At 41.5% G+C, this 23,226-nt stretch overlaps 1 protein-coding gene and 1 long non-coding RNA gene across 2 annotated transcripts; both read left to right on the top strand.

The window, feature by feature from the left end:
- The first annotated feature begins 208 nt into the window (after positions 1–208).
- Positions 209–21,227, top strand: LOC120432749 (WD repeat-containing protein 19-like). The gene is made up of 42 exons (XM_039600803.1): positions 209–252; positions 1,275–1,380; positions 4,728–4,819; positions 4,915–4,980; positions 5,095–5,220; positions 5,421–5,536; positions 5,639–5,754; positions 6,383–6,463; positions 6,651–6,763; positions 6,866–7,039; positions 7,333–7,403; positions 7,519–7,691; positions 7,997–8,117; positions 8,211–8,317; positions 8,415–8,531; positions 8,778–8,935; positions 9,451–9,657; positions 9,932–10,091; positions 11,277–11,387; positions 11,961–12,092; positions 12,516–12,598; positions 12,694–12,777; positions 12,862–13,008; positions 13,457–13,581; positions 13,727–13,836; positions 13,925–13,993; positions 14,074–14,172; positions 14,420–14,593; positions 14,806–14,953; positions 15,076–15,280; positions 15,553–15,712; positions 16,899–17,009; positions 17,189–17,298; positions 17,385–17,442; positions 17,763–17,894; positions 18,316–18,398; positions 18,494–18,577; positions 18,714–18,838; positions 18,984–19,093; positions 19,182–19,250; positions 19,343–19,420; positions 20,514–21,227. The coding sequence occupies exons 2-42, from the start codon at positions 1,363–1,365 to the stop codon at positions 20,637–20,639; spliced, it is 4,749 nt and encodes a 1,582-aa protein (XP_039456737.1). The 5' UTR covers positions 209–252; positions 1,275–1,362; the 3' UTR covers positions 20,640–21,227.
- LOC120434066 lies at positions 8,881–9,473 on the top strand. Its single transcript, XR_005608922.1, has 3 exons — positions 8,881–8,935; positions 9,181–9,328; positions 9,451–9,473. It is a non-coding gene; the product is annotated as an uncharacterized LOC120434066 (long non-coding RNA).
- Positions 21,228–23,226: the final 1,999 nt, after the last annotated feature.

Below are 23,226 nucleotides of genomic sequence, written 5' to 3'. Positions count from 1 at the left end.
GGGTTTGCAGAACACACGTGCAGAAAATTACAGAGTAAACAGTGAAAACCACAAACTTAAGTCACAAGATGCTGGAATTCCATTTTTATTTGAGCAGAAACTTTCAAGGGTCTGTGCCCAGTTGATGATCAAACAGTCCAGCAGGTGGCGATAATGCACCAGCGTTATCCGCCAAAAGAAAAAGAAGAAGAAGAAGCAGAGTTCCCCGCTTGATTGCGTTTGCTTCTCAGTTTTTCGCTTTCTCATCCAAAGGTAAGTGACTAGATAACTTTGATCTGAGTTCAGTCAATCTTGAGTTTAGCTCCTGAATGAAGTTTTCTGCTGCTCTCCTCGGTATCTGTTGTCAGATATGTGTGAACCTGTTGAAAGAAAAGTCAATACAAGTCAAGTTGCTATAAACTAATTTACTGGAAGATATCAGCAAAAGCGAGTGAAACAGAAAGAAGTAAACAGCTTTATTGTTAGAAGGAAGCTTTTAAATGAGCTAAGTGTAATCAAAGTTTCTGTTATTTTATTAGTCTATTACTCAGCCCTAGTTAGCATCTTTGGGTCACTGTGTAGCACCTGCACAGTTTAGGAATGCAGCTTGCTAACCAAGCTAGCTAGCTAGCACCACTATGGCGTCATTTCTGTGCCACTGTTCTGAGCACACGTAAAAAGGTTTGCAGGTGCAAGTGTTTTATTTTGAGCGAAGAAAAGCTGAATTTGAGTGAACAAAATTCATTGCTGCGTGCAAAAATGTATTTCAGTGTTTGCTATTATCCATAGACACACACACAATAGCAGCCCCTCTCGCTCAGTTTTTTTTGCCCTCCTGGCAATGTGTTGCTCATAAATCGCCCATCTTCTATTGACATTGAAGATTATAAGTTAGTTTTTTTTTTTTTTTTTATCTCATCTTCATCTTCATGTGTGTGTGTGTTACTAGTTTGTACAGCTCCATTGATTGTTTTTGTTTGTTCTTGGCAGGGCATTTTTAAAGAGATCTGAAGAGTTTTATTTATATATTTTACTTATAAATAAAATAAATAGATTAGAAAATGAGCAAACTTCCAATTAAATTGCAGACACTTTCTGTACAGTGGGATAAACACGGAGAAGATTGCCATACTGCTAAATTCAGTATCGGTGCTAAAACCTTTAGTGTTTGTTTCAAACAAGTTGCCCACTTAGGGAAGCTCAATTTTGTTCTCTGTATTGTCAGATGGACATATGAGACACTTTGACTCTTCAGTGCAGTGTGGAGCCTAACAAATATCTGTTTTGTGTCCCAGCTGATCAGCTGGAGGAGAAGAGTCTGACGGAGCAGCAGAGGAACATTTCCAGCTACTTGGAATCAGTTGAGTCACTACAGAGAAAACAATGAGCTCAACACAGAAGGTGACAGATATTAGTGTTAAGAAATACTCCATCAAAAGCTGAAGTACTGATATAACTTGTTTACTCAAGTGAAAAGTATGGGCTCTGAAATGTGTAGAGTAAGAGTAAGAAAGTAAAAGTAGCTCCTTGAAGAACATTTTTACCACTATTTTTATCCAAAGCTAACTGAACCTTGTGCTATATAGAGCTGGGCGATAGAACGATAACGATATGTATTATGAAATAACTTTTCTCGATAGAAAAATTAAACTATTGCGATAGGCCTCATCTCTCTTGTCCTCTTAAAAAAAGAAAGAAGAACAGCCGAACCAATTACAGCCGCAGCGTCACGTCACATGACTTGTTACGTACAGCACAAGTACCAAGCCGCACATGTGTATTTGTTTGGGAAGCAGCCAGCCGCCGTGCTGCCCGGGTAATGGAGGAAATGAGTGTGCCCACTAGAGAAAAATCAACCGAGAGCGTAACCAAAGGTTACCGAAGAGAAAACAGATGATGTTTCCAATGCCGGAGAGATTGTCGAACGGAAGGGCCATAGAAGTTCCGTGGTGTGAAGGTATTTCGGCTATTTCAAGTCTGACAAAAACAGAGTAGCGCGCACTGTAAATTGTGCCGAAAGCAAGTCTGGAAATACAATAAACCGGTGCATGCTCAATCTCTGACTGAAAGCGCTAATTCGTCATTCGGCTTTTGTCAGACTAAAGTAACTGTTTGAAAAGCTAAGCTATACAAGAAGGAGAGATTGAGAATTTCCTTTTAGTTCTCAGTTTATTTGATATTGACAAAAGTTAGTCAATTTTGTCTGTTCTTCTGTAAAACAAACTAAGATTTATTTTTAGTTTTAATTAATATTTTGTTTCTAAGTGGAATTGACAATTTAGTAGTCTGTTTTGTTTGTTCTATTTTGAAACTTATACGCTTTAGCGGCTGCCTTTTTGTGTAGTTTGCAATATTTGCCTTTATTTATCTGAAAAAGTCTCATGTTCCTTAAGTACATCTACCCTGTTGAACTTGTTATGGGATATAAATATTTAAATCAAAACAAGCTGCTGATTATTTCACATTTTACTTGTGAGCAACGGCACATTTAAATCTTACAAATATAGCTATTTGGCTTATATCGTGATATATATCGTTATCGCCTGTCAGAAAAAAAACATATCGTGATATGAAAAAATCTTATATCGCCCAGCTCTAGTGCTATATTAACCTCCTAAGACCCGAACTCTTCCACGGCATTTTAATTTCTCTTTGATATTTGGGCTGGTTGGGACCTGATGAATGTAAAACAAAGAATTACCAGATTTTTATTTTTTTTACCTAATTTTTGTTTCTAAGAAAAATGAGAGCCACATATGAGGATATTCGTTTAAAACTTCGATAGTACAGTAGCAGTATAATGTCCTCCTAAGTGGATATCAGGCCCTTGTAGAGCAAAACTGAGTATTTTGGTCTAAATAACCTGAAATGTAATGTCCACATACGTGGACGCCAGGTCCTAGGAGGTTAATGTAATATTTAAAATAAGATTAGTAGATGAAATACGAACTATTTATTTCTAACGAGAGCTCCAGTAGATTTTCTTACAGTACAAGCTGTGATCAGCTGACCTGCTGCTCTCTGTGGATGTACACAACTGAATTCAACCAGATGTCAGCAGATGTTTCATGAGCTGTCCTGGGTGATTTCCATCCTCTACACTGACAGTACACTGTCTTTATATTAGACACTATACTGTTGGTATGAAGGTGGAACTCAGTGAATGAATGTCAGCATCTTGAGCTTCAGTTTAAATGAATCTCTGCAACACTCGATGTAATCTAATTCTGACATGAGCACCACAATCACTGTGCACCGGTCACACTCACACTTTACTTTAAATCCATCACAGTTCAGCAAACTAACCTGTTTATCCTGCACTAACCTGCAGAGGATCTTCATGCAGTCTTTAAATAACTCAGTTAGTCTGTTTCAGATTGTTTTGCAGCATCTTTCAGTATATGAAAAAACATAATGTCACAGACCCAATATCTGATTTCAGCACATGAGGACTTACATGCAAGCTTTACATTCCAGTTTATTAAATCCCACTGAGCAGTCCTTACTTTTAAATCTAACCTCTCTTCTTCCTCTCCTGTCCTGTGTGTCTTATCTTTCTCCATCTCTGAGTGAAGTTAGCTCTCTTTCTTTTCTCTCCCTGCGATGTACAGCAGCTGGACTTTTAGCTAGCAACACACTGTGAGAGAAACTGCACACAAACAGAACTTAGAACTTTTTTATTGTCATTGTGTAGTTTCTTAGGTAGCAAGACCACAAAGGTGCAAAGACCACACAGTTTGTGTGTTTGCTGATGTTTGTTGAGCTGATAGAAATGCTGCATTTGAAATTACCTGTCACTTAAAAACTATTAATCCATTTATTCATGCTCATCTTGTCTATTGCTAGCTGGATGCTGAAGTACCGTGACTGCAACTTATGAGCACCTGCAGTTGTTCGGGTGTTGTGCCCAAAAAAAAAACACTGGCCCACTTTAACTCCTGACTATGTTTTGCAAACAGTTTTGCCTCTTTCATCTTTTTTTATGTTTCATAGCCAGGTGATTAGTACACTATCAGGATTGCCTTTCATGTGTTTAGGTTCAAATCAGTTTGATGTTTGATGCCTGCAGCAATGAAATAACTCCCCTCAAATGGCTTAAACCAAAAGTAACAAGCCTGTTTTGAAAATGTAAGGAGTAGAAAATATAGATATGTGTAGGGAGTAAATGCTTTTTAAAAAAACCCAGAGGCTACAATCAGACTCTGACATTTTATATGTTCATAGAAATATATAATACTGAACCAAAGTCCACTAAAATGTGTTTTGCTTTGTGTATTATCCAATAATCAAAAAAGGCTGTTTGGCAAACATAGTCACAGTAATGATAACAAAAGCTCTATACTCACAGCTAAAATAATATTACCTATAGCACCTTTCTCTTGTTTGTCACCCGTCTGTTTAAACAGCGGGGAGAGTTTGTTTTTTTTGCATTTTGTTAAAATATTTTAGGTTGCTGAGCTAATCTTTGTAATGATAACACAGACATAAGTTTAGGCTAAGTAAAATAAGTCACTCTTCTGTTTTAAAAGTAACTTCTATGGCGTATTTTGTTGCATGCAGTGCATGGGTATGTTGTTGTACCTAGCTATCTGACACATGTTTATATATAGTTTGATTAAGGAGCTTTCTAGATGATGCTTTAATATGCATTTAGAAGCAAATAAGATGAAACTGTACGTTGAAGTGGCACTATAAAATTGGTAGAGTGGGGAAAAAACAAACCTATAAGGACATCTTTAAATCCACAGAGTGCGTTTGTGCTCGCTGAAAAAGCCTGGGCGGGATCTAACCTACTGTACAAGTGGCAGAAAAGCTTTGGCAGATATATTGCTGTTGCAGGGTGAGTATGCCATTTTCATTAACATAATAGCTCTGAGAAGGCTGTGTAACAGTCTACTATTTGTCTTCGACTGAGCTTTATTTTCAATCACACAGACAGGACAACACAGTGAAAATATTTGATCGACGTGGACACAAGTGGACTGAAATCAACCTTCCAGGGTAAGTGTGAAAAATCACTCAGATTCCAGTTTCGTGTCATCTAACAGTTTTAGCTAATTACCACTGAATGTTCAGGTTTTCTTAATAACTTCCTTTCTCCTCTTTCTCTGTAAGGCGCTGTGTGGGGATGGACTGGGATAAGGATGGGGACATTCTGGCAGTGATAGCTGCAAAATCCAGCTCCATCTTTCTCTGGGATGCCAGCGTCAGTAAAACATCCCAGATAGACAGCGGTATGAGGTAGGACCATTTCAGAGGAGAAAATAAAACCCGATCATTCTAGTACAGTTAATTGTACTGGCTGAATAAGTGATGCAAGTGTTAGTCATTGTATAATTTCACTGCAAATATGTGTTTTTTTCCCTGTTTTAACAAAACACTAACTTTGAAATAAGTAAAGCTAAATGTTTTGTGTTCTAATTGTTGATGGTTTCAAACAGAGATCAGATGTCTTTCGTCTTGTGGTCAAAGACTAGCCCGCTGTTGGCAGTCGGAACAGTCAAAGGAAACCTGTTGATCTACAATCAGCAGACCTCACGCAAGATCCCCGTGCTGGGTAACACACGACACAACTGTATATATAATCTTGGATGGTTTAATGGTCTTTAGTCTGTTCTGTAATATTGATTCTCTGCCTCCTTCTCTCCACACTTGATAGGCAAACATAGCAAGAAGATTACGTGTGGCTGTTGGAGCTCCCAGAATCTGCTGGCTCTGGGGAGTGACGACAACACACTGAGCATCAGCAATCATGAGGGAGACACCATCAGACAGGTAGTCAAATACAGTAGTGTGCAAAATCTTGGTCCAACCCTCATGTCTAGTATTTTTAATGTTCTTTAACAATAGTTTTCCAGTTTTTCTGAAGGTCTTTCAGAGTTTTCTTTAGACATTTGCTGCTTTTTCACTCATTTTCACTTCAGTCTGTGTTTTGTTTGTTAAGCCTTTTGATCAAGGGATCATTCAAGCATAAAGAAGGCTAACTCAAAGTGTGAACCAGTGTTGATTCTTTACATAACAGACAGCTTAGCAAGCAGGCAATTTTAAGTTGTATCTTTAGGCATTTTGTTACTATAAACCTGTCACAAAAACCACATAATTTCTTTGGTTGAATCTGTGAAAAATGCCAAACATAACAGTGTGACAGGCATAATGTAATTGTACATAATGCACAGTAATACATAATAGTATTTTTGCACTAACAAGGTGATTCCCAAAGAAATATTAGCAGACCTGTTTGTTAAAGCCACATCAGAAATGGATTCAATGGAAGGGTGGATGTTAAGTAGCTATTCAGGAAACAGGGAGAAAAGGCTGTGGTACGTCAAATTAATCTGAACTGGACTAAAAATCAGTCACAGCAGGTCTTATGGACTGAGTGTACTTTCTGATCTTTTGCTAGACAACGGTTCGGGGTAAGCCTGCTGAAATGTACTTCTCGGTGATGAAGACAGATGAAAGCTCAGCTCAAGGAGAGAGCACAGTGAGTCTGTTTTTTGCTAGTTTCAAATTGAACCTGTACTGGAGATACATTTTAAGGTCTGTTTGAACATAACAGCTTATCTGGGATTTGCAGAGAATTTTAAATCAATTTTTCTCATGAAGGTTATAAAAGGTTTAGGATGTCTGAAATGTGTCATGGAAAAAGTGCACGTTATTCCACCCTTCAGGTGAGTGTTTCTGTGGACAAGAAGATACTGATGCTTTTCAACATCAACGACCCGGGAAACCAAATAGAGCTAGCTTTCGAGCGCCACTATGGAAACATTGTGTCCTACCGCTGGTATTGCATCTGTTCACACACACAACAAGCTTTGGTACTTAATCACACTTGAGTTATTAGCAGTAAAATGTGTTCTCTCACCATCTTTGTCGGACTGTGTAGGTATGGTGATGGGTATATACTCATTGGTTTCTCCCATGGATACTTTGTGGTCATCTCCACACACATCAGGGAGATAGGATATGAGCTCTATCGGGCTCACAACCATAAAGACTGTCTCAACAGCATAGCCATCTCCACAGCAGTGAACAAGTGTGCGTCTTGTGGGGACAACAGGTAAGCAGAGGTGCTCAGCAAAACACCGCCACGCTTCAGAATTTTCATGTGATGTTAAAAAAAAAAGTGTACTTTGTTGTTGTTTTTTGGCCACACAAAAATCTGGAGAGACAGGGAATGAGCTGTGTCACACTTATAGCTTTAAAGATGGACTCAACAGTGTGGCCATCTCACCAGCATCAAGCGAGGATGCACACAGGCTTTCAATAAAGCAGCTGGACTGCCATTTCAGTTTTGTTTATGTTTTTATCATTTGTAAATGGGAAAAATCTGACCCTGTGCTTCTGCTTCAGCATAATAATCCACGAGCTGTCAGATCGTAAAGATATCAGCAGAATAATTCAGCTGCATGATGAGAATAAAGGTGAGGCTGTTGTTTTTTGTTTTGTTTTGTTTTGTTTTGGGGGGATTCTAGTTTTTCTAAAAGGCCATCTTACATTCTTCAATCACTGTGGATCCCGGTGTGTCTCCTCCTACAGGTCTGGATCAGCTGAGCTGGACAGATGACGGCCAGCTGTTGGCACTTTCCACACAGAGAGGGACGCTCCATGTCTTCCTGACAAAGCTGCCCATTCTTGGCGACAGCTATGGCACCCGGCTGGCCTACCTCACCTCCTTGCTGGAGGTCACTGTCTGCAACCAGGTGGACGAAGTAAGGACACACACACACGCATTCTCTTATAATTATTATCAGTTATTATTCTGAAAAAACAAAAAACAGCAGAGATAGGAGAGTACTTTTTGAGGTGGCTTACTGCTGGCAACAAGATGAAAAATAAAACAAGAAAATCAGCAAAAAACAAAATCAAACAACTTGGACTAAAAACCACGTTTTGTTAATAGAGTCGAGGGATTACCGGACTCATGCTCATACAGGCTCACAGCAGCCCTTAAACAGAGGAAGGATTTCTTTAAAAGTGTAATATGTAAAATGAGAATCTGTTGCTGTGTTTTCAGGAGAGTCCAGTAACGATAGAAGTGGAAGTAGAGCCCACATTCATTGCAGTGGGACCATGCCATGTGGCTGTGGGGATGAACAACAGAGCCTGGTTTTACGCACTGGCAGATCAGGAACCAGGTGTGTATATATGTGTTTTGTGTCCACTGAGTCAGGTTTCCAAGAGTGAATCTCTGCCCTTCTACGTCCCTGAAATGTGTCTGTGTGTCTCAGGTTTTAATAAGCTGAAGGACATCGAGTATTTGGGGACAATAGCCAGCATGTGTCTTAACTCTGACTATGCAGCAGCGCTGTTTGAGGGGAAAGTCCAGCTCCATGTGGTGAGCCATCTGGTGACTGATCACCAAGCAGGTTTCATTGTTTATTGTTTATCTCATGAATAAACTACAGGCCTCCGTATATGTGTTGTGTTTTTAGATTGAAGGCAAAGATCAGGACGAGAAGAAGCAGATGAAGCTTTTTCCAGGCGATGACAGAAAAGGCCGCATCCTTTGCCACGCCCTCACTGCCAATATCCTCTACTATGGCACTGATGTGAGTGTGATCAGAGAAAAAAATCGCCTTTGTACAAAATCTACATATCATAGTTATATGAGGGGACATCAGTATAACACTGTCAGTTATTAAATATATTTTTTTTTATCTTTAGTTTAATTGTGTTTTTCTTGTCAGTCATATTTGTCCTGTTTTCACAAACACTCCTTTCACCCTCTGTGTTTTGTTTTGTTTCTTTGGTTTTTTGTCACTTGCTAACGTCACTTGAATTTTTGTTTTTCCCAGTCTGGAAGTGTGGTGTCTGTCCCGGTGGAGGACTGTGAGGCATTGAGCAGTTACAGCCATTCAGTTGGTGTGAGGAAAGTGTTCCCTGACGTTATTGGCACTTTCGAGTTGTGTTCATCGATAACCAAAACAGCGGCTTCCTGCTCTCCCCTGCAAACGTTAGTGCATTTTTAAAAGTATGAATATTTACCTAAATAAAAAAGATATAAAGTACCTGAGCATATTGTAGTGTAACTTTATAATAAGATAACTCAAGCAATCAAGATGTGATTGAAGTGGAGTCTTTCAGCATTCATTCGGGGTCATTTACCCAAAAGAATTTGCAATAAATTCTTTAGAATTACAGTAACGTGTGTGTGTGTGTGTGTGTGTGTGTGTGTGTGTGTGTGTGTGTGTAATGCAGGCAACAGAGTCCTGCTTTGAGCTCCCCAACTTTTCACCCACCATCACAGGAGTGCTCTGGGACAACTGGCATGCAGGCAGAGGGGTGTTTGTAGCCTATGATGATGACCAAGTCTACACCTATGCCCTGCATGAAACCACCATCTATGGTAGGGGGATGGCACCACATCACGGGGCAGTAATAAGAAGGTCACATCAGTGCCCACATGCATTCAAATGTACTACAGGTGATATTTTTAAGCGTATTTCCTCTCTCTGTGACTCTGCTCAGGCCCACAGGTGGTGTTAGTAGGGGAGCACCACGCTCCCCTTTTCCCCAGAAGCCTCTGGTCTTTGACAACGGTGAGCTGACCTGTCAAACGGCAAGCGGTAGAATCAGCAAAGTGGAGTTGAGCACACACTCATTCCTGAAGCACACGGCGACAAACTCCTCGACAGAGCTCAGCAGGCAGCTCGCCCAGGCTGTCATGCTCAAAAGGTCAGCGATGCTGGAAACACTGAACCGGTGTGCTCCAGTCATCTTTTTGAAAAGCGCTATATAAATCCAATCCATCATCATTATTATTATTATTATTATCTGGAGCACTCATCCCTTTTCACTGATTTACTTTTCTTACCCACTTTTACATTTTCACTCAAATTTAACAGTTTGCTAACTTACAGAATTGCAATTTTAAGGCAGCCGATGACGACTTTGATGGAGGCGAGAAGAACCGTAAAGGACTTATAAATAACATAATCTTCCTGTCCAGGTTCAACGAAGCCTTGGCTCTGTGCAAGTCTGCAGGCACTAATGCAGACTGGGCAGAGTTGGGCAAAGCCTGCTTGGTCCACATGGAGGTTGAGCTGGCCATCCAGGTGTACCGCATGAGTGGTAATGTCGGCATGGTGCGGTCTCTGCAGAGAATCCAGGTATGCACACATGTTTTCCTGATTAGACATAGGGCGTTTCTCAATATGCGTGCTTGTGCGTATTTGCATTCTCGTGTACTCGTGATACGTCATCAGTCGGAGACCAAGTACTGTTCCAATTGAAATGCACGCGTCAAGCCGAGAACGCAAAAAGTCCCGGATGTGTTCTCGCCTGCCCGCTTTATCGAGCATGCATCGGTGTGGACTTGGTACAGCTAAATATCCCAGAATGCATTTCGTCCAAAACTCAACAGCGGACTCTCGGCACATCGTTTTCAACCCCCGCTTGCGGTCTTCTCACTACTCAGGTTAAACAAACCCCAGCAGCTGTCTATAGTATTGAGTGTCCACTAAAATAAAAATAAAAGCTTTCTAACATCTCACCTGCTTGTTTTTTATTAAGGTATGTACACGTATGTACATGTACACTATTTTTATTATTAGAGGTTTCACTACTGAGGTTAAAAATGATACATAAGTCACTTAGATCACTTCTAAATGTTAATGTTTGGTTTATTTCAGTGTTTTATTTGTTCCTGAGTAAACCGGTTTGGCTGTGATTAAAGTTAAGCTTCATAACATGTTACTCACAGTTAAATTAAGAGGGGACGGCAGTAAAACTCGGGACCTGTGACATCATCACGCACGCAGGTGTTCCAATTGTACATATCGCGAGTCCGTGCTCGCGTTCTCGGTGGGTACGTACTCCCCTGCGTTCTCGGCGATGCGTACTCACCGAGAACGCGAGTACGCTCGCGTGCACTTCAGAAATTGAGAAACGGCCATAGTCTCACCGAAAGTCCTCGATTCTAATGTGTTTTCATAAAATGATTTTAGCATTCGATTTTAATATGTTATGTGGGTATGTGTTTATTTTACATTTGTTTCTGTGTTTTAATCACGCTCACATGCCTCTGTATGTTTGGTTGTGTTGATTAATTTATGATGCCATCAACCTGGCAGGGACTACAGATGTAAATTAGCCTGTATGGCTAAATCTGGCATATTTACTTGATAAAGTTATGTTCTCATCTTAATTAATATGCATTCTCCCTTTTGAATAAACATAATTTGTGTGTCACAGATTCTTCCTGACAGACATCGCCCCTGTGTGTTCTAATTTTAGACTGGTCCACTCAATCTCTCTCATTTTCTCTTAGTATTTATGTCATTCTCTCTTTCCAGGGTACAGAGGAAATGAATTTACTGGCAGGACATTTGGCCATGTTTCTGGAGGACTACGACCGGGCCCAAGACCTTTATCTGTCCTCAAGTTCCCCAGTCGCTGCTCTGGAGGTGTGTTTGCGTCTGTGTAAACATTTAAGAGAATGAAAACTCCTTTCATTTTTTTATGCTGTCACGTGCAGTAAAATGTTAAGCTGTTCATTACAATCATGACATTTCACCTATAGTCTTATCTCCTGCTCACCTTCTCCCTGTATTTACAAAGAGGTCACTTGAAGGCAGGATGGAGGGTTTGCTGTACATATAGCTCAAGTTACAGATTACAGATTATGTTCTTTCTATTTGTTCAATTCAATTCAATTCAATTTTATTTATATAGCGCCAAATCACAACAAAAGTCGCCTCAAGGCGCTTTATATTGTACAGTAGATAGCACAATAATAAATACAGAGAAAAACCCAACAATCATATGACCCCCTATGAGCAAGCACTTTGGCGACAGTGGGAAGGAAAAACTCCCTTTTAACAGGAAGAAACCTCCGGCAGAACCAGGCTCAGGGAGGGGCGGCCATCTGCTGCGACCGGTTGTTGCAAGTGGCAGTTGGAGTTTGTAGTCAGAGGTGAAGGAAATAAAGCAGTTTTGTGTTTGTACCCATCTTTCTCATTTTCCCCCTCTCTGCGCAGTTCCAGGAGCACGATGAGGCGTGCCAGGCAGGTATGGCCAGGATGTATGTCAGGAGAGGAGCCGCTCTGGCTAACCAGAACAGGAGAAGATTTCTCAAGAAGGAATGTGGGGCCGTACTGGAGAGCATGAAGGTAGAGTCAGCCCCACATTTTTGGCAGACATTTCCACCTGAAAAAAAAAGCATCCCTAAATTTAGTCAGTTACAGCTTGAAAACCATGTGACCAAAATGAAAAACCTCAGGCTCTACAGATAAGGGACATCTGTGGGAATTTAAAAATATAATAATCCCTGTCCTTATTGCGAGTCCAGGGGAGATTTGACAAACTGGAGCAAAAATTGAGTGTGAGTAACAGCCTTGTTGGAGTGAGTCTCAGCTGCGTCTCTACCAGTTTTATAAGCCGTAGTATACACAACATATGCTGTGTATATTTTAGTCAAAATCTGTCTTGCTTTGTTTGTCAGACTTTGAAAAATGGGGACGACTGCATTTACAGATCAGAGGTGGTGTGTCTTGTTCATATCTTCATCTGTGTGTGTTTTTTCTTTATCACAGCAATACTCTGAAGCTGCTCAGCTCTATGAAGAAGGACAGTATTATGACAAAGCAGTCTCTGCCTACATTCGCTGCAAAAACTGGTGAGGCAAATATGAACACACCTTGACAAACACATCCAATCAGCACGTTTCTCATCATCTTGGTTGGATTTCACTTTATTTTGCTTCTTTCTCAGGACAAAGGTGGAAGAGCTGCTTCCAAACATCTCTTCTCCCGAGATTCACTTGCAGTATGCAAAGGCCAAGGAGGCGGAGGGCAAGTAGGTTGTTAGTTTGTGTACCTGTGTGCTGTGATGTGTGGGTCGCTGAAAGGGAACCTGACATCCTCAGAACTGTGCGCACAGATACAAGGATGCGGCACGAGCCTACGAGAGCGCGAAGGACTGGGACAGTGTGATCCGCGTGCTGCTGGACCACCTGAACAAACCAGAAGAAGCTGTTCGCATCGCCAGAGAGATGCAGAGCATCGGTGGAGCAAAGATGGTTGCCAGGTGGGATTTTACTGACCTGAAAATCCAACAAATAACTCACTTTTTTTACATTTACTGTAAAAGGGACAGCTTTAACAAATTACAGGCACTGAGTGTACAAAAACATTGGCAGTACCGTGTTATTTTATTAGTGACCTCTTGAGATTGAAGTTTACATAACTGGTGGCTGATACATTCACAAAGCTGCAACCAATGTCTATTGTTACTATAGATATAGAGAATTGAATGTCTTTTAGGCCTGTAAATGTTATTAACAGGTGATGGATGACTGTTAGAAGGATCACAGTAGAAGCTGGGAATAGCTGTGGTTCAGTGTACTTGATGTTTAAAGACTTTAAGGATTCATTCCTGTTAGGATTGGTGGTCATTCATTTTCTGTCAGCTCTGTTTGTTTCTGCTTGGTGATTTATTTATTTATTTTCCATTTGTCTGTTTGTGTGCACCCCAGGTTCTTTCTACAGTCTAACGACTATGGCTCAGCCATCCGCATCCTGGTTTCGTCCGATTGCCACGACGAAGCCTTCCAGCTGGCGCAGCAGCACGGAAAAATGGAGGTCTACGCAGACATCATCGGTCAGCCTGTTTCTGGAAATCTGAACTGTGTTTCCCTTTTGCTGTGTTTGCTTGAGGCCTGAGCTGATTTCTCTTTGTGTCATTCTGTTTAATTATGCGTAGTTTTCACTGTTGTTTCATGGCTGGTGGGTTTTGTGTTCATCAGGCTCTGAGGCGACACAGGAGAACTATCAGTGTATCGCTCTCTACTTTGAGGGAGAAAAGAAACACCTGGAGGCTGGCAAGTTCTTTCAGAAGTGTGGACAGTACAGCAGAGTAAGAGCAATGAATTCACTCATCAGTCATGTTTAGTTTTATGACGTCTGTTATTCAAACGGCTCTTTTCTTTCTGGACAACTGTCAGGCGCTGAAGAACTTCTTGTTGTGCCCTAACACCGAAGACAACCTGGCGATCGAGATGGCGATTGAGACGGTGAGAGCTGTGAGCTAAAGTGTGTGTGTGTGTGTGTGTGTGTGAGAGACATTTGTTTTATTGAAGTGTGTGTATTTCAGGTTGGCCAGGCCAAGGACAGCTCTTTGACCAATCAGCTGATAAAAGGCCGCATCCTTTGCCACGCCCTCACTGCCGATTTCCTCCACTATGGCACTGATGTGAGTGTGATCAGAGAAAAAGAATCGCCTTTGTACAAAATCTACATGTCATAGTTATATGAGGGGACATCAGTATAACACTGTCAGTTATTAAATATATATTTTTTATCTTTAGTTTAATCGTGTTTTTCTTGTCAGTCATATTTGTCCTGTTTTCACAAACACTCCTTTCACCCTCTGTGTTTTGTTTCGTTTCTTTATTTTTTTTTTCACTTGCTAACATCACTTGAATTTTTGTTTTTCTCAGTCTGGAAGTGTGGTGTGTGTCCTGGTTGAGGACTGGGAGACCGTGAGCAGTTACAGCCATTCAGTTGGTGTGAGGAAAGTGTTCCCTGACGTTATTGGCACTCGAGTTGTGTTCATCGATAACCAAAACAGCGGCTTCCTGCTCTCCCCTGCAAACGTTAGTGCATTTTTAAAAGTATGAATATTTACCTAAATAAAAAAAGATATAAAGTACCTGAGCATATTGTGTGTAACTTTTAATAAGATAACTCAAGCAATCAAGATGTGATTGAAGTGGAGTCTTTCAGCATTCATTCGGGGTCATTTACCCAAAAGAATTTGCAATAAATTCTTTAGAATTACAGTAACGTGTGTGTGTGTGTGTGTGTGTGTGTGTGTTCAATGCAGGCAACAGAGTCTTGCTTTGAGCTCCCCAACTTTTCACCCACCATCACAGGAGTGCTCTGGGACAACTGGCATGCAGGCAGAGGGGTGTTTGTAGCCTATGATGATGACCAAGTCTACACCTATGCCCTGCATGAAACCACCATCTATGGTAGGGGGATGGCACCACATCACGGGGCAGTAATAAGAAGGTCACATCAGTGCCCACATGCATTCAAATGTACTACAGGTGATGTTTTTAAGCATATTTCCTCTCTCTGTGACTCTGCTCAGGCCCACAGGTGGTGTTAGTAGGGAGCACCGCGCTCCCCTTTTCCCAGAAGCCTCTGCTCTTTGACAATGGTGAGCTGACCTGTCAAATGTCGTGCGGTAAAAACAGCAAAGTGGAGTTGAGCACACACTCATTCCTGAAGCACACGGCGACAGACTCCTCGACAGAGCTCAGCAGGCAGCTCGCCCAGGCTGTCATGCTCAAAAGGTCAGCGATGCTGGAAACACTGAACCGGGTGTGCTCCAGTCATCTTTTTGAAAAGCGCTATATAAATCCAATCCATCATTATTATTATTATTATTATCTGGAGCACTCATCCCTTTTCACTGATTTACTTTTCTTACCCACTTTTACATTTTCACTCAAATTTAACAGTTTGCTAACTTACAGAATTGCAATTTTAAGGCAGCCGATGACGACTTTGATGGAGGCGAGAAGAACCGTAAAGGACTTATAAATAACATAATCTTCCTGTCCAGGTTCAACGAAGCCTTGGCTCTGTGCAAGTCTGCAGGCACTAATGCAGACTGGGCAGAGTTGGGCAAAGCCTGCTTGGTCCACATGGAGGTTGAGCTGGCCATCCAGGTGTACCGCATGAGTGGCAATGTCGGCATGGTGCGGTCTCTGCAGAGAATCCAGGTATGCACACATGTTTTCCTGATTAGACATAGGGCGTTTCTCAATATGCGTACTTGTGCGTACTTGCATTCTCGTGTACTCGTGATACGTCCTCAGTCGGAGACCAAGTACTGTTCCAATTCGAAGTACGCATCAAGCCGAGAACGCAAAAAAGTCCCGGATGTGTTCTCGCTCCGCCCGTTTTATCGAGCATGCATCGGTGTGGACTTGGTACAGCTAAATATCCCAGAATGCATTTCGTCCAAAACTCAACAGCGGACTCCCGGCACATCGTTTTCACCCCCCCCCGCTTGCGGTCTTCTCACTACTCAGGTTAAACAAACCCCAGCAGCTGTCTATAGTATTGAGTGTCCACTAAAATAAAAATAAAAGCTTTCTAACATCTCACCTGCTTGTTTTTATTAAGGTATGTACACGTATGTACATGTACACTATTTTTATTATTAGAGGTTTCACTACTGAGGTTAAAAATGATACATAAGTCACTTAGATCACTTCTAAATGTTAATGTTTGGTTTATTTCAGTGTTTTATTTGTTCCTGAGTAAACCGGTTTGGCTGTGATTAAAGTTAAGCTTCATAACATGTTACTCACAGTTAAATTAAGAGGGGACGGCAGTAAAAACTCGGGACCTGTGACATCATCACGTACGCAGGTGTTCCAATTGTACATATCGCGAGTCCGTGCTCGCGTTCTCGCGGCGTACTCCCCTCTCGTTCTCGGCGATGCGTACTCACCGAGAACGCGAGTACGTACTCGCGTACTTGAGAATTAAGAAACGGCCATAGTCTCACCGAAAGTCCTCGATTCTAATGTGTTTTCATAAAATGATTTTAGCATTCGATTTTTAATATGTTATGTGGGTATGTGTTTATTTTACATTTGTTTCTGTGTTTTAATCACGCTCACATGCCTCTGTATGTTTGGTTGTGTTGATTAATTTATGATGCCATCAACCTGGCAGGGACTACAGATGTAAATTAGCCTGTATGGCTAAATCTGGCATATTTACTTGATAAAGTTATGTTCTCATCTTAATTAATATGCATTCTCCCTTTTGAATAAACATAATTTGTGTGTCACAGATTCTTCCTGACAGACATCGCCCCTGTGTGTTCTAATTTTAGACTGGTCCACTCAGTCTCTCTCATTTTCTCTTAGTATTTATGTCATTCTCTCTTTCCAGGGTACAGAGGAAATGAATTTACTGGCAGGACATTTGGCCATGTTTCTGGAGGACTACGACCGGGCCCAAGACCTTTATCTGTCCTCAAGTTCCCCAGTCGCTGCTCTGGAGGTGTGTTTGCGTCTGTGTAAACATTTAAGAGAATGAAAACTCCTTTCATTTTTTTATGCTGTCACGTGCAGTAAAATGTTAAGCTGTTCATTACAATCATGACATTTCACTGCATGCAGAACATCTGTAACGATAACATTGTTCATGTAGTATTGTGTGTGTGTCTTTGTGTGTATTAGATGAGAAGAGACTTGCTGCACTGGGACAGTGCTCTCATGTTAGCCAAGAGGCTAGCAGAAGATCAGATTCCCTTTATATCCAAAGAATATGCTGTTCATCTAGAATTTGTGTAAGTGTTTACACACATTGCACAGGTTTAGTACTGACCTGATTTGTCTAGACTCTCAGTAAATTTCTCTCTCTGTGTGTTTGTAGTGGAGATTATGTTAATGCGTTGGCACACTATGAAAAAGGCATGACTCACAACAGCAAAGTAAGCACAATCTCATGTTGACAATTCTGTTTTTCCTTGTAAGTAATGTTTGTGACTTAGTGTTAGTTTTTTTTTTTGTTTTCATAGCGGAAAATGTCACCTATAGTCATATCTCCTGCTCACCTTCTCCCTGTATTTACAAAGAGGTCACTTGAAGGCAGGATGGAGGGTTTGCTGTACATATAGCTCAAGTTACAGATTACAGATTATGTTCTTTCTATTTGTTGCAGGTGGCAGTTGGAGTTTGTAGTCAGAGGTGAAGGAAATAAAGCAGTTTTGTGTTTGTACCCATCTTTCTCATTTTCCCCCTCTCTGCACAGTTCCAGGAGCACGATGCGGCGTGCCAGGCAGGTATGGCCAGGATGTATGTCAGGAGAGGAGCCGCTCTGGCTAACCAGCACCCGAGCAGAGATCTCAAGAAGGAATGTGGGGCCATACTGGAGAGCATGAAGGTAGAGTCAGCCCCACATTTTTGGCAGACATTTCCACCTGAAAAAAAAAAGCATCCCTAAATTTAGTCAGTTACAGCTTGAAAACCATGTGACCAAAATGAAAACCTCAGGCTCTACAGATAAGGGACATCTGTGGGAATTTAAAATATAATAATCCCTGTCCTTATTATGAGTCCAGGGAGATTTGACAAACTGGAGCAAAAATTGAGTGTGAGTAACAGCCTTGTTGGAGTGAGTCTCAGCTGCGTCTCTACCAGTTTTATAAGCCGTAGTATACACAACATATGCTGTGTATATTTTAGTCAAAATCTGTCTTGCTTTGTTTGTCAGACTTTGAAAAATGGGGACGACTGCATTTACAGATCAGAGGTGGTGTGTCTTGTTCATATCTTCATCTGTGTGTGTTTTTTCTTTATCACAGCAATACTCTGAAGCTGCTCAGCTCTATGAAGAAGGACAGTATTATGACAAAGCAGTCTCTGCCTACATTTGCTGCAAAAACTGGTGAGGCAAATATGAACACACCTTGACAAACACATCCAATCAGCACGTTTCTCATCATCTTGGTTGGATTTCACTTTATTTTGCTTCTTTCTCAGGACGAAGGTGGAAGAGCTGCTTCCAAACATCTCTTCTCCCGAGATTCACTTGCAGTATGCAAAGGCCAAGGAGGCGGAGGGCAAGTAGGTTGTTAGTTTGTGTACTTTAAGGATTCATTCCTGTTAGGATTGGTGGTCATTCATTTTCTGTCAGCTCTGTTTGTTTCTGCTTGGTGATTTATTTATTTATTTTCCATTTGTCTGTTTGTGTGCACCCCAGGTTCTTTCTACAGTCTAACGACTATGGCTCAGCCATCCGCATCCTGGTTTCGTCCGATTGCCACGACGAAGCCTTCCAGCTGGCGCAGCAGCACGGAAAAATGGAGGTCTACGCAGACATCATCGGTCAGCCTGTTTCTGGAAATCTGAACTGTTTCCCCCTTTTGCTGTGTTTGCTTGAGGCCTGAGCTGATTTCTCTTTGTGTCATTCTGTTTAATTATGCGTAGTTTTCACTGTTGTTTCATGGCTGGTGGGTTTTGTGTTCATCAGGCTCTGAGGCGACACAGGAGAACTATCAGTGTATCGCTCTCTACTTTGAGGGAGAAAAGAAACACCTGCAGGCTGGCAAGTTCTTTCAGAAGTGTGGACAGTACAGCAGAGTAAGAGCAATGAATTCACTCATCAGTCATGTTTAGTTTTATGACGTCTGTTATTCAAACGGCTCTTTTCTTTCTGGACAACTGTCAGGCGCTGAAGAACTTCTTGTTGTGCCCTAACACCGAAGACAACCTGGCGATCGAGATGGCGATTGAGATGGTGAGAGCTGTGAGCTAAAGAGTGAGTGAGTGTGTGTGCGTGCGTGCATGTGTGTGTGAGACATTTGTTTTATTGAAGTGTGTGTATTTCAGGTTGGCCAGGCCAAGGACAGCTCTTTGACCAATCAGCTGGTAGATTACCTGATGGGGGAAAGTGACGGCATGCCCAAGGTAACTGCATCACCAGAGCCTTTTGTTTCAGGTTGAACTCAGCAAGCATATTCTGATTATTAACTTATTGTTCTGCAGGATCTTTACTGCCTTTTCTCCCTGTGAATATATTTTTTGTAGCGTCGTGAGTTTTGGTGTAATATTAAAAAGGACCCAGAATATTTAGACTTTCTTCACAAATGTTCTGTTTCAAGAGGTAATGGGACAGCAGATCTGTGATTAGAGAGCAACCGGGAGTTTGTTTGACAGATTGTCTGTAGTAGGCATTACTTTGAAGGACTGAAGAAGATTTTCGGTACTGCTGAGGCTTTCCTGTTTTAAACCGTGTTTCTGAGACATTGTTTATCTGGAGAAAACTAGAAAAACTGCAGTCTGCCTGTAAATTGTGCCTCAGTTTTCTTAGTCAGTTTAAACTCTACGCACTTGAGGCAGTTTTCTTATGCCTGATGGTTAAAATGGGTGAGTCTCTGCTTTTTAGTTTAGTTTAGCTTTGCAAGATTTTTATGTGTCAATATCTCTTGCTTTAAATTATCCACTGTCCATTTCCTAAACCATGTATCAAGTTTATTGGGAGTGACCAGGATGGACTAGATTAGAAATGATATTCTGTAAATTAGTGTATCAGAGAGTTAGAGACAAGGCTGAGACGGTTTGGATATGTGCAGAGGAGGAACAGTGGATATACCAGACAAAGGATGTTGAAAATGGAGCTTCCAGGCAGGAGAAAATGACAGAGACCACAGAAGATGGCTCATGGATGTCGTGAATGGGGATATGCGGAGGGTTGGTGTGGCAGATGATTGCGTTAGGGACTGGGTGAGAGGGACAGAGATGATCTGCTGTGATGACTTGTATAGGGAGCAGCTGAAAGAAGAATATGAAGAAGAAGAAGAAGTGGGTCCCAGGGGAGTTAGAGGTGTCCCAGCTGTCACAGGAAGCCTCTGATAGATGGGTCACCAGTCTGGCACACAACTTAAACCAGATAGTTGAGATGAATTCTGCAGCTGTTACTGTTTTATGCTGAGAGAGCCCTGTGAAATTTAAGAGGGAAACTTTTTAAATCTATTAGTTCATGTTTCTCTTTTCCTCCCAGGATGCAAAGTACCTGTCCCAGCTGTATACGGCCCTGCAGCAGTACAGGGAGGCAGATCGCACTGCCATCATTATCGCCAGAGAAGAGCAGAGTCAAAATCCTGGGTCTTTTGACCCAGCGTTTTGAGTTTTAGTTTATTTTGATGTTCATGATATGTTTAAGTTCTTTAGGTTATCTAAGTTCACTTGCTTATTAGTTTCCCCTTGTGTTTTCAACCCCTGTTAAGTCTCCCTTGCCCTTCATGTGTTTCATGTCTGTTTCTTATGTTTTCAAGTTCATGTAGTCATGTCTGCGTTTCATTACGTTTCCTATTTTATTTTGTAAGAGGTCCTGTGCTCTGTGTTTTGTTTTACTCTTTCCCTGTGGCGTTGTTGTGTTCATGTTGTGTCTACTGTGCCTTTCTGTCCCATGTTTCAGGTCCCTATGTTCTCTCCTCAGTTGCTGTTAAGTTTACATGTCTAGAGTTTAGTAGGTGTGCTTCCTGTTTTACTGAGAAGGTCCGTGTCTGATGTCAGTGATTCTAGTTTTGCTTCCCTTGTCTCGTCCAGCCTGATTACTCCCAGCTGTGCTCTCCTTCTGTCTCATTCCCTCGTTATCCCTCAGTGTATTTAAGCCCTGTGTTCCTTGTTGTCAGTGTCGTAGTCTTCCTCATGGCTGTGTTTCCCTGTGTGTCAGTTTATCCATGCCCCAGTTTAGTTTTGTTATGTTTTTTGTGCCGTTCTGCAATAAAGCAGTTTTTTTGAGTTTAATTCCTGCATGTTGAGTTTTGCATTTGGGTCCTTTTCCTGCCTACACACAGCCGAAACATGACAGAAGACGTGGCATCGTTCTAATCCCATATGGGAGCAGCCAGGCACTTACTGACTAACACTGCAAAACAGAATTGTTAAAGTATTAATTTTAATTTCAATTCAGGTTAGATTTTTTTTTGTGCGCAACGCAGATTTTCTGTCTTGCAGAGACCATGCCAGCAGTGCGCAATGCGCACGCGTCGCGCAGCTTAGAGGGAACATTGCATGCTACTATCCCATCCAGACAATACCTTTCAGGGAAAATCTTGCACATTTCAGCAGGATTCCTAAACCTCACACTGCATCTATTACAGCAGCACGGCTTCATAATGGAAGTCTGGGAGCTAACCTGACTTGTAGTCCAGACCTTTCACTAACTGAAAACATTTGATACATCACGAAAAAAAAAAAAATGCCACGAAGAACATCCAGGACTTTTGAGCAGCTTGAATCCTCTATCAGACAAGATTAGGACAACATTCCTCTCACAGGAATCCAGCAGTCAGTCTCCTCCGTTTCCAGATGTTGTTAGAAGAAGACAGCATCCTACACAGTGGGAATCATGGCCCTTTCCAAACTTTTTTTAATGTGTTGTTCAAAATGAAGAAATACTTTTCTAAAAAGGATACATCTGATATGTCTTATATGTAATCTATTGTGATTAAAATATGGGTTTATGACATTTGCAAATCATTCCAATCTGTTTTTATTTACATTTGCTTACACAGCGTCCCTACTGTTGTTATCTGGATTTGTACATTTGACCGTATCTGGCAGATACAGTCAATCACAATGTTGGTGATTGACTGTGAAGAAGGAACTCGTGTTTAGCTTTGTTCTTTTCTTGTCTTGTTTGTCTCACTGATTCTTAGCTATTCCCAGACTCTTCGCCTCTATCTGGCGGGGGGGTCTCTCTTTCTGGCCGTTTCTCTCCCAGCTTGACGTCCTCATCTCTCTCTTTTAATCTATAATCTATGATGGATGCTATAAACATGTGTCAAGGATGAACACTGTGGAGCACAGTGGGTTAGCATAACATAACCCACTGCTTGTGTGGAAGCTAATGAAGGTAAAATGCTGTGATGACCATGAAGCTACAGACACAGGACTCAAAAGCACAACTTAGAGAGATAGAATTAAAAGTTAAAAAACAAACAAACTGTTGGAGTGAATTGTTAATGTTTGTCATTTCTATGCTTGCCAACTCTGATGAAAGGGATTCCACTGTCCTTCCCCCCAGATTCTCGAGGTTCTGGTTAGGGGGGGCTGTAATGTTTTATTGCAGATACATCCTATCTGGAAGATCTGCTTCTTTTGATGTAAGCTTCCTGCGTTTACGACCCTTTGGTCAGCAGGAGGTACCACACACACACACACACACACACTCCTACTTACATATAGAAGTTCACACATATACATACAAAGCCTTAGAACCATGTGGGCGTTGCTTTGCTGTGTTTTGTGTGAACTGTCTCTCAATAAAAGGCAGCGAGAGGAGGCCATCGTGGGGGTCATTCGTGATGAGCTAAGATACCAACGAGGCCTCCCTTGCGCAAGTAATCGATCGAACGCTGTTGCCTTGTTTTTCTTTCATGGGAATAAGTCCTGGATACAGCGGGGTCTGAGTTTAGACCCAACACAAACCACTCTTCACTTTAGCAAAAAAGTTTGGTAATCTCTCAGCTGCTGACAGGGACCAGGCCATGGCAGTTCAGGGAAACTTGGAAGTCAAATTCCCTAAAAATGTACACTGGGAACTAGAGGCTGGAGCACACAAGTCTGGCACAGAAAGAGAGGTACAGCCATATTAAATAAACTCTGGGAATGGCACAATGAGGCACAGATGACACTCATGATGGTGGAGCTGACACAACACTGAAGTGCCTGAACCACGTGTATTAAAATAAAATAGGAAAGCATGA

Source organism: Oreochromis aureus, linkage group 17 (assembly GCF_013358895.1).
Source record: "Oreochromis aureus strain Israel breed Guangdong linkage group 17, ZZ_aureus, whole genome shotgun sequence".
In the NCBI taxonomy this organism is placed as follows: Eukaryota; Metazoa; Chordata; class Actinopteri; order Cichliformes; family Cichlidae; genus Oreochromis; species Oreochromis aureus.
This window is presented reverse-complemented; position numbering and strand designations above follow the sequence as displayed.